At 52.0% G+C, this 16902-nt stretch overlaps 1 protein-coding gene across 1 annotated transcript in view; it reads right to left on the bottom strand.

The window, feature by feature from the left end:
* Positions 1-7889, bottom strand: part of MINDY4 (MINDY lysine 48 deubiquitinase 4) — a 189413-nt gene extending 181524 nt beyond the window's left edge. The window contains exons 1-3 of the mRNA XM_075315756.1: positions 7822-7889; positions 6857-6976; positions 5042-5283 (exon numbers count right to left, since the gene is read on the bottom strand). Coding sequence (XP_075171871.1) covers positions 5042-5283; positions 6857-6976; positions 7822-7884 — 425 coding nt within the window. The 5' untranslated portion in view covers positions 7885-7889. The remainder of the gene's footprint in view (positions 1-5041; positions 5284-6856; positions 6977-7821) is intronic.
* Between the last annotated feature and the right edge of the window lie 9013 nt (positions 7890-16902).

A 16902-nucleotide genomic window follows, 5' to 3' on the forward strand; every position in this document is an offset into this window, starting at 1 on the left:
ACGTTCTGTGGTAGATCTTGGCGGAGGATGGTTTCCTAGCCTGTCTCATGGTGGCAACAACATCATGAGATAAACCTGAGGTCCCTAGGATCCAGGACACAATGGCCACACAGTCAGGTTCAGGGCCGCAGAATTCAGATGGAAAAACGGCCCTTGAGACAGCAAGTCTGGACGGCCTGGTAGCGCCCACGGTTGTCCTACCGTGAGATGCCACAGATCCGGGTACCACGACCTCCTTGGCCAGTCTGGAGCGACGAGAATGGCGCAACGGCAGTCGGACCTGATTTTGCGGAGCACTCTGGGCAACAATGCCAGAGGTGGGAACACATAAGGTAGTCGGAACTGCGCCCAATCCTGAACTAAGGCGTCTGCCGCCAGAGCTCGGTGATCGTGAGACCGTGCCATGAAAACCGGGACCTTGTTGTTGTGCCGTGACGCCATCAGGTCGACGTCCGGCATCCCCCAGCGGCCTGCGTCCATGCCCTGGCGACTGAGAAAGTCTGCTTCCCAGTTTTCCACGCCTGGGATGTGAACTGCGGATATGGTGGATGCTGTGTTTTCCACCCACGTCAGAATCCGCCGGACTTCTTGAAAGGCTTGCCGACTGCGTGTTCCCCCTTGGTGGTTGATGTATGCCACCGCTGTGGAATTGTCCGACTGAATCCGGATCTGCTTGCCCTCCAGCCACTGTTGGAAGGCTCGCAGAGCAAGATAGACTGCTCTGATTTCCAGAACATTGATCTGAAGGGTGGACTCTTTCCGAGTCCACGTACCCTGAGCCCTGTGGTGAAGAAACACTGCTCCCCACCCTGATAGGCTCGCATCTGTCGTGACCACCGCCCAGGATGGGGGTAGGAACGACTTTCCTTTTGACAATGAGGTGGGAAGAAGCCACCATCGGAGAGAGTCCTTGGCTGCCTGAGAGAGGGAGACATCCCTGTCGAGGGACGTCGACTTCCCGTCCCATTGGCGGAGAATGTCCCATTGTAGAGGGCGCAGATGAAACTGCGCGAAAGGGACTGCTTCCATTGCTGCCACCATCTTCCCTAGGAAATGCATGAGGCGCCTCAAGGAGTGGGACTGGTTCTGCAGGAGAGATTGCACCCCTGTCTGCAGAGAGCACTGCTTGTCCAGTGGAAGCTTCACTATCGCTGAGAGAGTATGAAACTCCATGCCAAGATATGTTAGTGATTGGGTCGGGGTTAGATTTGACCTTGAAAAGTTGATAATCCACCCGAAACTCTGGAGAGTCTTCAGTGCCACGTCCAGACTGTGTTGGCATGCCTCTTGAGAGGGTGCCTTTATAAGTAGATCGTGAAGATAAGCATCTTTGATGTCTATTGATGCTAAGAAATCTCCTTGAGACATTGAGGCTATGACGGAGCGTAGAGATTCCATCCGGAACCTCCTGGTTTTTACGTGTTTGTTGAGCAACTTTAGATCCAGGACGGGCCGAAAGGACCCGTCCTTCTTTGGCACCACAAACAGATTGGAGTAAAAACCGTGACCTTGTTCCTGAAGAGGAACGGAAGTCACCACTCCTTCCGCCTTTAGAGCGGCCACCGCCTGCAGCAGAGCATCGGCTCGGTCGGGCGGTGGGGAAGTTCTGAAGAAACGAGTTGGAGGACGAGAGCTGAACTCTATCCTGTACCCGTGAGACAGAATGTCCCTCACCCAACGGTCTTTGACCTGTGACAGCCAAATGTCGCCAAAGCGGGAGAGCCTGCCACCGACCGAGGATGTGGAGAGAGGAGGCTGAAAGTCATGAGGAAGCCGTCTTGGTAACGGTTCTTCCTGCTGTCTTTTTTGGGCGTGACTGAGTCCGCCAAGAATCTGAGCCTCTCTGATCCTTTTGAGTCCTTTTGGACGAGGAGAATTGGGACCTGCCTGAGCCTCGAAAGGACCGAAAACCAGACTGACCCCTCCTTTGTTGGGGCTTGTTTTGTCTGTGTTGAGGTAAGGATGAGTCCTTACCCTTGGAGTGTTTAATGATTTCATCCAAACGCTCCCCAAACAATCGGTCACGAGAAAAAGGCAAACTGGTTAAGCACTTCTTGGAAGCAGAATCTGCCTTCCATTCTCTCAACCACAGGGCTCTGCGCAAAACCACGGAGTTGGCTGACGCCACCGCCGTACGGCTCGTAGAGTCCAGGACAGCATTAATCGCGTAAGACGCGAATGCAGACATTTGAGAGGTCAATGGTGCCACCTGCGGGGCAGATGTACGTGTGACCGAGTCGACTTGTATAAGCCCAGCTGAAATGGCTTGGAGTGCCCATACGGCTGCAAAAGCTGGCGCCAACGACGCTCCAATAGCTTCATAGATGGATTTCAGCCAGAGCTCCATCTGTCTGTCAGTGGCATCTTTAAGTGCCGCTCCATCTTCTACTGCAACTAAGGATCTAGCTGCAAGCCTGGAAATTGGAGGGTCCACCTTGGGACACTGGGTCCAACCCTTGACCACGTCAGAGGGAAAAGGATAGCGTGTATCTTTAAGCCGTTTAGAAAACCGCTTCTCAGGATAAGCGTGGTGTTTCTGGATTGCATCTCTAAAGTCAGAGTGGTCCAGAAAAGTGCTTAATTTACGCTTGGGATATCTGAAATGGAATTTCTCCTGCTGTGAAGCTGCCTCCTCCGCAGGAGGAGCTGGCGGGGAAATATCTAACATCCTATTGATGGACGCTATAAGATCATTCACTATGGCGTCACCATCCGGTGTATCCAGATTGAGAGCGGTCCCAGGATCAGAATCCTGATCAGTTACATCCGCCTCATCACCCATAGATTCGTCCCGCTGGGATCCTGACCAGTGAGACGAAGTTGAGGGCCCCTCATAACGAGCCCGCTTAGGTTGTCTGGGACTGTTGTCTGAGTCAGAATCGTCACCCTGGGGTGCATGTGACACCCCCGGAGCTTGGAAGTGTTCCAGCTGAGGGGGACCAGGGAGCAATGATGCCACAGTGTCCATGGTCTGAGTTACTGGTCTAGACTGCAATGTTTCAAGAATCCTTGACATGGTCATAGACAATCTGTCAGCAAAAGCTGCAAACTCCGTTCCTGTCACCTGGACAGCATTCACAGGTGGTACACCCTGGGTCACGTCCAGCAGAGGCCCCTGGCTGTGCAAGTTGCACAGGGGCCGAGCACTGCACACAATGGGGGTCAGTGGAACCTGCCGGTAGAGCAGCCCCACATGCGGTACAGGCAGCATATAATGTCTGTGCCTTGGCACCCTTGCGTTTTGCGGACGACATGCTGTTGCCTCCTTGTAATCTAGGAGGGTATATAGCCGAGAATCACCAGCGACCGTACAGTACAAAGTATTTGCAAACACAAAGTACTCAGTATACAAACGGCACAAGTGGGGGAGAGCCCTTGAGGGCTGCTTACCGCCCGCTGAACAGCGGGTATGAGGCCGTAGAATCCCGTGTCTGGGTCTCCCCGTCTCCCCTCTGCAGCTCAGCGTGCAGGCAGGAATGGCTGCCGGCGTTCTGTGAAGAGGGGCGGACCGTGGGCGTGCCACAAACAAAGTGCGGGAAACTGCGTCCTACTGTGCCTGGTGTGAGGGCTGGAGTATGTAAAAAAGACTCCAGCCCTCAGCGCTGATGCTCTGTACAGCGTCCCGCCCTCCTCCTGACTGGCAGGTGCGGAGGCGGGAACGAACGAACTAGGCCGCAAAAGCCGGGGACTGTAGTAATAAGCGCGGCCGTGATATATGCACGGTCAGCGCGGAAGTCCCCGGCGCACCACAAGTCCCAGCCGCGTCGCAGTCCCAGCGGCCGGCGCGACCGTTCTCCCTGAGTCCACCCACTCAGCTAAGCTGAAGTGAGGAAATGGCACAAGCGCAGCAGCGCTGTTGTCCCCGGCGCACTAACACACCCAGCAATGCTGCGGTGTGCGCGCGTATGCACGGGGACACAGAGTACCTTGACGGAGCAGGGCCATGTCCCTGACGATACTCAGCTCCAAATCCAGCGGCTTCTCCAGGGGCTGCGGATGGAGCACGGTCTCTGTGCCTGGAGACCGGTAAAATCCCACTTCGCCCAGAGCCCTAATGGGGATGGGGAAGGAATCAGCATGTGGGCTCCAGCCTCCGTACCCGCAATGGGTACCTCAACCTTAACAAGCACCACCGACAGAAAGTGGGGTGAGAAGGGAGCATGCTGGGGGCCCTGTATGGGCCCTCTTTTCTTCCATCCGACATAGTCAGCAGCTGCTGCTGACTAAATAGTGGAGCTATGCGTGGATGTCTGACCTCCTTCGCACAAAGCAAAAAACTGAAGGACCCGTGCTCCCACGGGGGGGTGTATAGCCAGAAGGGGAGGGGCCTTACACTTTTAAGTGTAGTACTTTGTGCGGCCTCCGGAGGCAGTAGCTATACACCCAATTGTCTGGGTCTCCCAATTAGGAGCGAAAAAGAAAAACAATATCTGTACGGAGATGGGGACAGAAACATATTAAGGTCATTTAATTTGTAAAAAAGGAAGGAAAAGACAAAAGAGCAATAAAAAGACGTCTGTGACAGGAAGGGGTTAAACCACACATGACTAGCAGCCTGATCACACCTGCAGAACTTACTGCAGGGGGGGGGGATTTACAGACGGCTCTGCAGCCCCCAGAAGTGACCGCAGCGGAGAAAGCAACAGATGACACCCCGGTATAATGTGCGGTCCGGGGGGGGCCACCGCAGCCCTTCACTTGGAAGGGTCCAATATTCTGTGCGTTAGAGGTTTCATTTTCTGATACAAAGCTCCAAATCCTCAGCTGTGCTCCATACAGCCGTAAAGGAAAGGACAAACGGGGGGGGGGGGGAAATCGCTGACAATCCAATGTCCACATTCCCACCTCCCACTGATTAACCCTTTGTGCTGCTCATTGACATGACAACAACTGCAGCCCTAAACCATCAGATTTCCCATTGGCCACAATCGGAGCGACTGGTGACCGCAGAGGCAGTAATCAGGGCTGGGGGACAAGCTGTGACCGTCCACACATTCAATACCAGCAGTGGCCACCAGGGGTCCCTATAGGAGGCGGCTACCTGTGGGTGAGGGTGGCGCTGGAGGCGGACACGGCGCAGCTCTCGCCGGCGTCCTCGTCGGACAGGTCGTACACGTCCAGGTGGGAGGCCTCCGATTCTTTCCTCCGATTTCCTTTGATAAATATCTTTGTGGCCTCCGTGTTTTGTTCGCCCGTCATTTTCAACTTTTTATTTTTATCAAAACTTTCAAGAAAATACTTAGTGATGAGCTCCAGGAGGGTCTTCAGGGGTCTGTCCGCCAACTGTGAAGAAAACCAACAGACATTAAAAGGCATTGCCCAAGCTGCAGTACCACTCACGGCCACTACATAAGGATGGCGCTGTGCTACTTCTATTCTGACGAATCGGAGGGTGCTGGGACCCCACAAACCTTACACTAAGGAACCATCCGGGGAAAAGTCATCAGTAGCCGAGTCATGGCCGGTTATCAGGATCTCTGCACTATGGGAGACCCTGCAGCCGGACCTGCCGCTGCAATGATACCTGCACTGATCCAATGTAACAAACTCTCAGCGAGGAGGAATCGCACTCACAGACACTGCACACGGCCGACAACCGTCACAAGCGCTCAGCTGAGGGTTATTACATTAGTTTTTAGCCTTTGGATATGAACAGGAATGTTTCCATTCACTGGAGAATAGCAGAGATCCTGGAATTACAGCATGACGTCCACTATAAACTGCGGATCTCTCCTTTATAGGGTGAAAGCCGGGCGCCCCCCGATCAGCCGCCCCCCAGACAGTCAGGCAACCCCCTGATGAGCCGTCCCCAGACAGTCAGGCAACCCCCTGATCAGCCGCCCTCCAGACAGTCAGGAAACCCCCTGATCAGCCGCCCTCCAGACAGTCAGGCAACCCCCTGATCAGCCGCCCCCAGACAGTCAGGCAACCCCCTGATCAGCCGCCCGCAGACAGTCAGGCGGCCCCCGATCAGCCGTCCCCAGATAGTCAGGCAACCCCCCGATCAGCCGTCCCCAGATAGTCAGGCAACCCCCCGATCAGCCGTCCCCCGACAGTCAGGCGGCCCCCGATCAGCCGTCTCCAGACAGTCAGGCGGCCCCCGATCAGCCGTCCCCCAGACAGTCAGGCAACCCCCTGATCAGCCGCCCCCAGACAGTCAGGCAACCCCCTGATCAGCCGCCCCCAGACAGTCAGGCAACCCCCTGATCAGCCGTCCCCAGACAGTCAGGCGGCCCCCGATCAGCCGTCCCCGCATTGTCAGGCGTCCCCCAATCAGCCGTCCCCGGATTGTCAGGCGGCCCCCTATCAGCCGTCCCCGGATTGTCAGGCGGCCCCCTATCAGCCGTCCCCGGATTGTCAGGCGGCCCCCTATCAGCTGTCCCCGGATTGTCAGGAGGCCCCCTATCAGCTGTCCCTGGATTGTCAGGCGGCCCCTGATCAGCTGTCCCCGGATTGTCAGGAGGCCCCCTATCAGCCGTCCCTGGATTGTCAGGCGGCCCCTGATCAGCCGTCCCTGGATTGTCAGGCGGCCCCCGATCAGCCGTCCCCGGATTGTCAGGCGGCCCCTGATCAGCTGTCCCCGGATTGTCAGGAGGCCCCCTATCAGCCGTCCCTGGATTGTCAGGCGGCCCCTGATCAGCTGTCCCCGGATTGTCAGGAGGCCCCCTATCAGCCGTCCCTGGATTGTCAGGCGGCCCCCGATCAGCCGTCCCTGGATTGTCAGGCGGCCCCCGATCAGCCGTCCCTGGATTGTCAGGCGGCCCCCGATCAGCCGTCCCCGGATTGTCAGGAGGCCCCCGATCAGCCGTCCCCGGATTGTCAGGCAGGGCGCGGCTGCGCTCAGTGTGGTCAGTACCTTATTCTCCCTGTACAAGGTCTCCAGGTGCAGGACGCTCCGCAGCTCGTTCCTATTATTGATGCTTTGTGAGCAGCGAGGACTCTCCACCTCCAGAGCTGCGCTCGTCTTCTTCAGCCCCTGCGGGAGAAAACAGGGAGAGGAAGCGGAAAAATGCCGGAGAACGTCCCAAACATCGGGACTCATAAAACAGAACCTAAATCTGGGAGAAAAGAGACATAATGCTGGGCTCGGACGGACCACCGCGCACTCTGGCGGCCTCGGACGGACCACCGCGCACTCTGGCGGCCTCGGACGGACCCCGCGCACTCTGGCGGCCTCGGACGGACCCCGCGCACTCTGGCGGCCTCGGACGGACCCCGCGCACTCTGGCGGCCTCGGACGGACCCCGCGCACTCTGGCGGCCTCGGACGGACCCCGCGCACTCTGGCGGCCTCGGACGGACCCCGCGCACTCTGGCGGCCTCGGACGGACCCCGCGCACTCTGGCGGCCTCGGACGGACCCCGCGCACTCTGGCGGCCTCGGACGGACCCCGCGCACTCTGGCGGCCTCGGACGGACCACCGCGCACTCTGGCGGCCTCGGACGGACCACCGCGCACTCTGGCGGCCTCGGACGGACCACCGCGCACTCTGGCGGCCTCGGACGGACCCCGCGCACTCTGGCGGCCTCGGACGGACCCCGCGCACTCTGGCGGCCTCGGACGGACCCCGCGCACTCTGGCGGCCTCGGACGGACCCCGCGCACTCTGGCGGCCTCGGACGGACCCCGCGCACTGTGATGGGCTCCTGTCATTCTCCGCGTTGCAGATGCAGCCACAGGGGGCTCCGGAGCATGTCCCCACCACACACATTCACATAGAGCAGCTCCAGTGACACCACAACTCCCAGCATGCCCGGTCAGCAGTGAGGCATGCTGGGAGTTGTAGTGTCTTAGTGCACAGCGGTCAGACATGGCGCCCGTACCTTCCTGCTGAGAAACTCCCTGACCAGAGACGCCGCCACGGCCTCGGTGTAGCCCCGCTCCATGCCCCGCTCCATGCCCCGCTCTCCCCCGGAGGCCTCCAGCCCGGATCCGCTAGGCCGCGGTCGTGTTTCACCTCTGTTGTCATGGTGACGCGTCGTATCACTTCCTGTCTGCGCTCAGAGCGCTGCGTGCGCGCCACCTGGCGGCCAAACCTGAGAAAGCCGGGTATGTGAGAAACAAGGGAGAAACGCAGCGTCCCGGAGCGATACCGCACCCAATGTGCGCCAGGTGGGGAGGAGAGAAAATGTGTAATAATGTCCCCAGTCACCACAACTACTGTCCTCCTCCTTTTCTCACTCATTGGCCTTAGGGTCTCTGTTTATGCCTTTTCTTCCCTCTGCTCCTCTGTTTCTGCTTCTTTTTCTCTGTTTTTCTTTCACTTTTCCTTGTATATTCCCTATATACGGAGCCTCTCGTACATTTTGGACGGATTTGCCCCGATATATGGCACCTCTCAAATATTTTGTTTGGATTTGCCCCTATGGACGCCGCCTCTTGCACATTTGGGTGAGATTCACACCTACAGTGGGTACGGAAAGTATTCACACCCCTTTAAATTTTTCACTCTGTTTCATTGCAGCCATTTGGTAACTTCTCATTAATGTGCACTCTGCCCCCATCCCCCATCTTGTCAGAAAAAACAGAAATGTAGAAAATCTATTAAACAAGAAAACCTGAAATCTCACATGGTCATAAGTATTCACACCCTTTGTTCACTATTCAGTAGAGGCGCCTTCCTTTTGAGCTAGTACAGCCATGAGTCTTCTTGGGATCCTGGATTTGGGGATCCTCGGCCATTCTTCTTGCAGATCCTCTCCAGTTCCGTCAGGTTGGATGGTGAACATTGGTGGACGCCATTTTCAGGTCTCTCCAGAGATGCTCAATTGGGTTTAGGTCAGGGCTCTGGTTGGGCCGGTCAAGAATGGTCAAAGGGTTGTTCTGAAGCCACTCCTTTGTTATTTTAGCTGTGTGCTTAGGGTCATTGTCTTGTAGGAAGGTGAACCTTCGGCCAAGTCTGAGGTCCAGAGCATCTGGAGGAGGTTTTCTTCCAGGATATATCTGTAGTTGGCCGCATTCATCTTTCCTTCATTTGCCACCAGTTGTCCTGTCCCTACCCCCATAGCATGATGCTGGCTCCACCATGTTTCACTGTGGGGATTGTATTGGGCAGGTGATGAGCAGTGCCTGGTTCCTCCACACACACCGCTTAGAATTATCACCAAAAAGTTGTATCTTCGTTTCATTAGAGCAGAGAATCTTATTTCTCATAGTCTGGGAGTCCTTCATGTGTTTTCTTGATATACTCTATGCGGGCTTTCATATGTTTTGCACTGAGGAGAGGCTTCCGTCGGCCACTCTGCCATAAAGGCCCGACTGGTGGAGGCTGCAGTGATAGGTGACTTAGTGAAGCCTTCTCTCATCTCCCTACTGCATCTCTGGAGCTCAGCCGCAGTGATCTCGTGGTTCTTCTTTACCTCTCTCCCCAAGGCTCTTCTCCCACGATTGCTCAGTTTGGCTGGACGGCCGGGTCTAGGAAGAGTTCTGCTGGTCCCAAACTTCTTCCATTTAAGGATTATGGAGGCCACTGTGCTCTGAGGAACCTTGAGTACTGCAGAAATTGTTTTGTAACCTTGGCCAGATCTGTGCCTTGCCACAATTCTGTCTTGGAGCTCCTTTGGCAGTTCCTTTGACCTCATGATTCTCATTTGGTGTGACATGCAGTGTGAGCTGTGAGGTCTTATATAGACAAGTGTGCGCCTTTCCAAATCACGTCCTATCAGTGTAATTACACACAGCTGGACCCCAATGAAGGAGGAGAACCATCTCAAGGAGGATCACAAGGAAATGGACAGCATGTGACTTACATATGAGGGTCTGAGCAAAGGGGCTGAATACTTATGACCATGTGATATTTCAGTTTTTCTTGTTTAATAAATGTGCAAAAATTTCTACATTTCTGGTTTTTTTTTTGTCAAGATGGGGGATGGGGGCAGAGTGTACATTAATGAGAATTTTTCAAATGGCTACAATGAAACAAAGAGTGAAAACTTTAAAGGGGTCTGAATACTTTCTGTACCCACTGTATATACGGTGCCTCTGATACATTTTTGTTGGATTCACCCCTATACATGGAACCTCTCGTACATTTTGGTCGGATTCGCCCCTATATACGACGCCTCTCATACATTTCAATCAGATTCACCCCTATATACGACGCCTCTCATACATTTCAGTCCTATTCTCCCCTATATACGGAGCCTCTTGTACACTTTGGTCGGATTTGCCCCTATAGACGCCGCCTCTCGTACATTTTGGTCCTATTCGCACCTATATATGGCACCTCTCATACATTTTGGTTGGATTCACCCCTATATATGCAGTTTCCAGATACTTGAGGTGCCTCGTTCATCTGTACAAACAATTATACGCAAGTACAAACAAGATGGGAATGTCCAGCCAGGGCTAGCGTCATCACCCAGCGATCCCAGGCAAATGCCGGGGCCCTGGACCACTGAGTGGGGTCCATTCGCCGGCGTCAGCGGAGATGATCAGTTCTGCGGTCCCCAGGCCGAGTTCTGTGGACCACAGTTCTCAGGCCGGCTCTGCGCGTTCCTAGCTGCCAGCCCTGCACTTGCTCCCACTGCATTCACTGCTGAACGCTGCGATGTGTGCATTTGCATAGAAGATGATCTGTGAGTGGAGCTAGCAGCGCCGTGCACTCCTGACCCGCAGATGAGAGGAGACGCATCATCACCAGGAAGCAGACCCAGAGCTGTATGTGCACCCCCCACGCTTCCCCCTAGCTTTATGGGTCCCCAAACCTGTGTGAGCCACCCTCCCAGGCCAGTATATACCCCCAGACCTGTATGAGCCACCCCCTTCCCCAGGGCAGTATGGGCCCCCAGACCTGTATTAGCCACCCCCCAGAGCAGTATGGGCCCCCAGACCTGTATTAGCCACCCCCCAGAGCAGTATGGGCCCCCAGACCTGTATTAGCCACCCCCCAGAGCAGTATGGGCCCGCAGACCTGTATGAGCCACCCCCCAGAGCAGTATGGGCCCGCAGACCTGTATGAGCCACCCCCCAGAGCAGTATGGGCCCCCAGACCTGTATGAGCCACCCCCCAGAGCAGTATGGGCCCCCAGTCCTGTATGAGCCACCCCCCAGAGCAGTATGGGCCCCCAGACCTGTATGAGCCACCCCCCAGAGCAGTATGGGCCCGCAGACCTGTATGAGCCACCCCCTTTCCCAGGGCAGTATGGGCCCCCAGACCTGTATGAGCCACCCCCCAGAGCAGTATGGGCCCCCAGACCTGTATGAGCCACCCCCCAGAGCAGTATGGGCCCCCAGTCCTGTATGAGCCACCCCCCAGAGCAGTATGGGCCCCCAGACCTGTATGAGCCACCCCCCAGAGCAGTATGGGCCCCCAGACCTGTATGAGCCACCCCCCAGAGCAGTATAAACCACTCTACAGAGCTGTATGTCCTCCACCCAAGTAATATGTATGTACCTCAGTAACATCTAAGCCTACCAGTAACGTCTATGCCCTCCAGTAACATGTATGCTTTCCAGTAATGTTTATGACCCCTCAGTAATGTGTATGCCCCGGTAATATCTATGCCCACAGCCCCTTCTGTGATGTACATACTGAAGCCTCCAGTCTCCCCTTTGATGTATATACTGTAGCCCCCAGACCCCCCTGTCCTGTATATACTATAGACCCCAGCCTTTTCCTGTGATGTATATACTGTAGCCCCCAGCCTCTCTTGTGGTATATACAGCAGTGTCAGTGTGCACTGTGCACGGCTAGGTCTATTAAAGTGACGTCCATCATGTAGCGCGGCCTGCACAGCCACATGCCCGGGAGGAGCTGGATGGAGACAAGTGGGGTAGGTGAGGAGGCTGCTGCCGGCTACTCCATATTAAAAATATCTGTAATGTGTCTGTGTGTATGATGTCTATATCTATGTATGTCAGTGTATATGACTGCGTGTATATCTATCTATATATATATATATATATATACAGTTAGGTCCAGAAATATTTGGACAGTGACACAAGTTTTGTTATTTTAGCTGTTTACAAAAACATGTTCAGAAATACAATTATATATATAATATGGGCTGAAAGTGCACACTCCCAGCTGCAATATGAGAGTTTTCACATCCAAATCGGAGAAAGGGTTTAGGAATCATAGCTCTGTAATGCATAGCCTCCTCTTTTTCAAGGGACCAAAAGTAATTGGACAAGGGACTCTAAGGGCTGCAATTAACTCTGAAGGCGTCTCCCTCGTTAACCTGTAATCAATGAAGTAGTTAAAAGGTCTGGGGTTGATTACAGGTGTGTGGTTTTGCATTTGGAAGCTGTTGCTGTGACCAGACAACATGCGGTCTAAGGAACTCTCAATTGAGGTGAAGCAGAACATCCTGAGGCTGAAAAAAAAGAAAAAATCCATCAGAGAGATAGCAGACATGCTTGGAGTAGCAAAATCAACAGTCGGGTACATTCCGAGAAAAAAGGAATTGACTGGTGAGCTTGGGAACTCAAAAAGGCCTGGGCGTCCACGGATGACAACAGTGGTGGATGATCGCCGCATACTTTCTTTGGTGAAGAAGAACCCGTTCACAACATCAACTGAAGTCCAGAACACTCTCAGTGAAGTAGGTGTATCTGTCTCTAAGTCACCAGTAAAGAGAAGACTCCATGAAAGTAAATACAAAGGGTTCACATCTAGATGCAAACCATTCATCAATTCCAAAAATAGACAGGCCAGAGTTACATTTGCTGAAAAACACCTCATGAAGCCAGCTCAGTTCTGGAAAAGTATTCTATGGACAGATGAGACCAAGATCAACCTGTACCAGAATGATGGGAAGAAAAAAGTTTGGAGAAGAAAGGGAACGGCACATGATCCAAGGCACACCACATCCTCTGTAAAACATGGTGGAGGCAACGTGATGGCATGGGCATGCATGGCTTTCAATGGCACTGGGTCACTTGTGTTTATTGATGACATAACAGCAGACAAGAGTAGCCGGATGAATTCTGAAGTGTACCGGGATATACTTTCAGCCCAGATTCAGCCAAATGCCGCAAAGTTGATCGGACGGCGCTTCATAGTACAGAAGGACAATGACCCCAAGCATACAGCCAAAGCTACCCAGGAGTTCATCAGTGCAAAAAAGTGGAACATTCTGCAATGGCCAAGTCAATCACCAGATCTTAACCCAATTGAGCATGCATTTCACTTGCTCAAATCCAGACTTAAGACGGAAAGACCCACAAACAAGCAAGACCTGAAGGCTGCGGCTGTAAAGGCCTGGCAAAGCATTAAGAAGGAGGAAACCCAGCGTTTGGTGATGTCCATGGGTTCCAGACTTAAGGCAGTGATTGCCTCCAAAGGATTCGCAACAAAATATTGAAAATAAAAATATTTTTTTTGGGTTTGGTTTATTTGTCCAATTACTTTTGACCTCCTAAAATGTGGAGTGTTTGTAAAGAAATGTGACAATTCCTACAATTTCTATCAGATATTTTTGTTCAAACCCTCAAATTAAACGTTACAATCTGCACTTGAATTCTGTTGTAGAGGTTTCATTTCAAATCCAATGTGGTGGCATGCAGAGCCCAACTCGCCAAAATTGTGTCACTGGCCAAAGATTTCTGGACCTAACTGTATATATATATATATATATATATATATATATATATATATATATATATATATATATATATATATTGTGACAATGTGGGCCCCAAGTGTATGTGGGCCACACATCAGGTAGCGGGATTAAAGCACGCCAGAGTAATTGGTCTCTTTAACAGACCATCTGGTTTATTAACAGGTCCATAAACCATATCAGGTCACATAACATAAAGATGCCGTTCGTTGGCTTTCTCCTCAAAGACCAACACATAATATAAAGTCCACACACTTTTGGACTGCCACCCATGTGTCACTGACCCTTGTCAGTATCCAGACCCCAGGTCCAATCCCAGTTACCTTCCTCTTAAGGTGGCTAGTGTCCTTTCCAGGTTCCCCCTGGCTCCAGCCACATGGCTTTACACATGGACCTAAAAGCCCCTTCCTTCAGAAGAAGGTCTCCGGAGGAGTGCAAAACACCCTGCTTCTGCTCTCTCCATCTCCAGCACACACACTGGAAGTCTAGAGCCAGTCTCTCCCTAGACTGCCCTCGACACTCTCCACCCAGGTTCAGAGACAGGATTGCTTTAACCCCTGGAGCCACACCCACAGGTGGTAAGGAGTGTGTAATCAGCATCACACACCCTTCCATGGCTCTACATGTAATGCAATCCTGTGGAACCACAGGTCCCAGCCAGCTTCACATTGCAGAGCACCCACGCCTCTGCAAAACATGCCGGCCCCCTGCAACACAGCCGGCCGATACCTCACAATATATATATAAAAATAAATATATACAGTATATGTGTATGTTTGGTAATTTGTCTTCAAATATGTATGTATTCCTGTATGTGTACGTATTTGTGTAGCTGCGTGTGCATAGGGCCCACTGAGACTTGTTGAAAACCTGTAGCCAACCCTGTGTCCAGCCATCATACCGCTCAGGAAGGAGACGGGTTCTGTGTACCAGAGATGAACGTGTTTTGGTCAGACATGTGCAGATCAACCCAAGAACAAAAGCAAAACACCTTGTGAAGATGCTGGCGGAAGCTGGTAAGATTGTGTCATTATCCACAGTGAAACAAGTACTGTATCAACATGGGCTGAAAGACCACTCTGTCAGGAAGAAGCCATTACTCCAAGAGAAACAGAAAAAAGCCATATTAATGTTTGGAGATGCACACAGGAACACAGACCTGAATTTTTGGAAACGTCCTGTGGTCTGATGAAACTAAAATTGAACTGTTTGGCCATAATGACCATCGTTACGTTTGGAGGAAAAAGGGAGACGCTTTGAAGCCTCAGAACACCACCCCAACTGTGATATACGGGGGGCAGCATCATGGTGTGGGGTTGTTTTGCTGCAGGAGGGACTGGTGACTTCACACAATAGATGACATCATGAGGAAAGAAGATTATGTGGCCATACTGACCAACATCTCAAGAACGTTTCCCCCAAGTCACACAGTGTAAGGGCAACGCCACCAAATACTAATGACCTGGAGGAAACTGCACTGTGCAGAAAGGAAGAAAAATGCCTGAAAACATTCTCTCTCTCATTATTTTGGCATTTGGCAAATAAAAATGATTTTAGTTTCTAATTGACCGAAAACAGGAAAGGTTTATTCTGATTTCATGTCAGATAGTGAGAAAAACCTGCAGATGTGTCTGTATAGAGAGCGGAGGGAAAAACCTGCAGATGTGTCTTTATAGAGAGTGGAGGGAAAAACCTGCAGATCTGTCTTTATAGAGAGCAGAGGGAAAAACCTGCAGATGTGTCTGTATAGAGAGTGGAGGGAAAAACCTGCAGATCTGTCTTTATAGAGAGCGGAGGGAAAAACCTGCAGATGTGTCTGTATAGAGAGTGGAGGGAAAACCTGCAGATGTGTCTGTATAGAGAGCAGAGGGAAAAATCTGCAGCTGTGTCTTTATAGAGAGCCGAGGGAAAAACCTGCAGATGTGTCTGTATAGAGAATGGAGGGGAAAACCTGCAGATGTGTCTGTATAGAGAGTGGAGGCAAAAACCTGCAGATGTGGCTGTATAGAGAATGGAGGGGAAAACCTGCAGATGTGTCTGTATAGAGAGCGGAGGCAAAAACCTGCAGATGTGGCTGTATAGAGAATGGAGGGGAAAACCTGCAGATGTGTCTGTATAGAGAGTGGAGGCAAAAACCTGTAGATGTGGCTGTATAGAGAATGAAGGGAAAAACCTGCAGATGTGTCTTTATAGATAGCAGAGGGAAAAACCTGCAGTTGTGTCTTTATAGAGAGCAGAGGCAAAAACCTGCAGATGTGGCTGTATAGAGAATGGAGGGGAAAAACCTGCAGATGTGTCTGTATAGAGAGTGGAGGCAAAAACCTGTAGATGTGGCTGTATAGAGAATGAAGGGAAAACCTGCAGATGTGTCTTTATAGAGAGCGGAGAGAAAAACCTGCAGATGTGTCTGTATAGAGAGCGGAGGGGAAAACCTGCAGATGTGTCTGTATAGAGAGCGGAGGGGAAAACCTGCAGATGTGTCTGTATAGAGAGTGGAGGGAAAACTAAGGGTTTCAGCTGTATTTATGTCTGTTTTTATGTATTTTTGTGAATTTGTCTTGAAATATATATATATATGTACGTGTGCCTGTATGTGCTGGCCCTGCTTATGAGGTCATGGACTCTTGCAGTTGTTGGCTCCTCCCCTGCACAGAATGTTCAGAATGTTGACATTTGGTAACTCCACCCCCGCATGGAATGTTGTGGCTGTTGGCTCCGCCCCTGCATAGAATGTTGTGGCTGGTAGCTCCTCCCCTGCATAGTATTTGGTGGTTTTTAGCTCTTCCCTGGCACAGAATGTTGCTAATGGCTCCTCCAGGATTTTGTGCTTGTGAGCTCCGCCTCCACACTGAATGTTATATCTGTTGGCTCCGCCCACCTCCCGCAGATTCTTGTGGCCGTGGACTCCTTCCCCACAGATTATGACATTACACATTATATAAGATGATGCTGAGGGCTATAGTTGGTGGAATTACGGCCGCGCCGTGTCCTCCCTTCATTCTCTTGTATTATTTTTTATTAAATAGTTCTCTGCATATAATAGAAACAAGATCAAAGCAAATAACGTCCCAAGTGTAAACTATAACTGACATCCAAATCTTGCCCGTTTATTCCCATCCATCACATTCCAGACATAAAATCATTTTCCCAGTTCTCCCAAAGTTGAGAGCATTTTGATTGGTTGCCAGTTTTCTTGATGATTATGTGTTCCATGGATTTGCTGCTTATGATGTCACAGAATGTGACAGTTCTTGGCTCCTCCCCCGCACATGATGACATCACACCCATCAGATAAGCAGCTGCTCTGTGTTCTGCTCCTGTTGTGTCCATCATTATCTC

Source organism: Anomaloglossus baeobatrachus, chromosome 6 (genome assembly GCF_048569485.1).
Source record: "Anomaloglossus baeobatrachus isolate aAnoBae1 chromosome 6, aAnoBae1.hap1, whole genome shotgun sequence".
NCBI lineage: Eukaryota > Metazoa > Chordata > Amphibia > Anura > Aromobatidae > Anomaloglossus > Anomaloglossus baeobatrachus.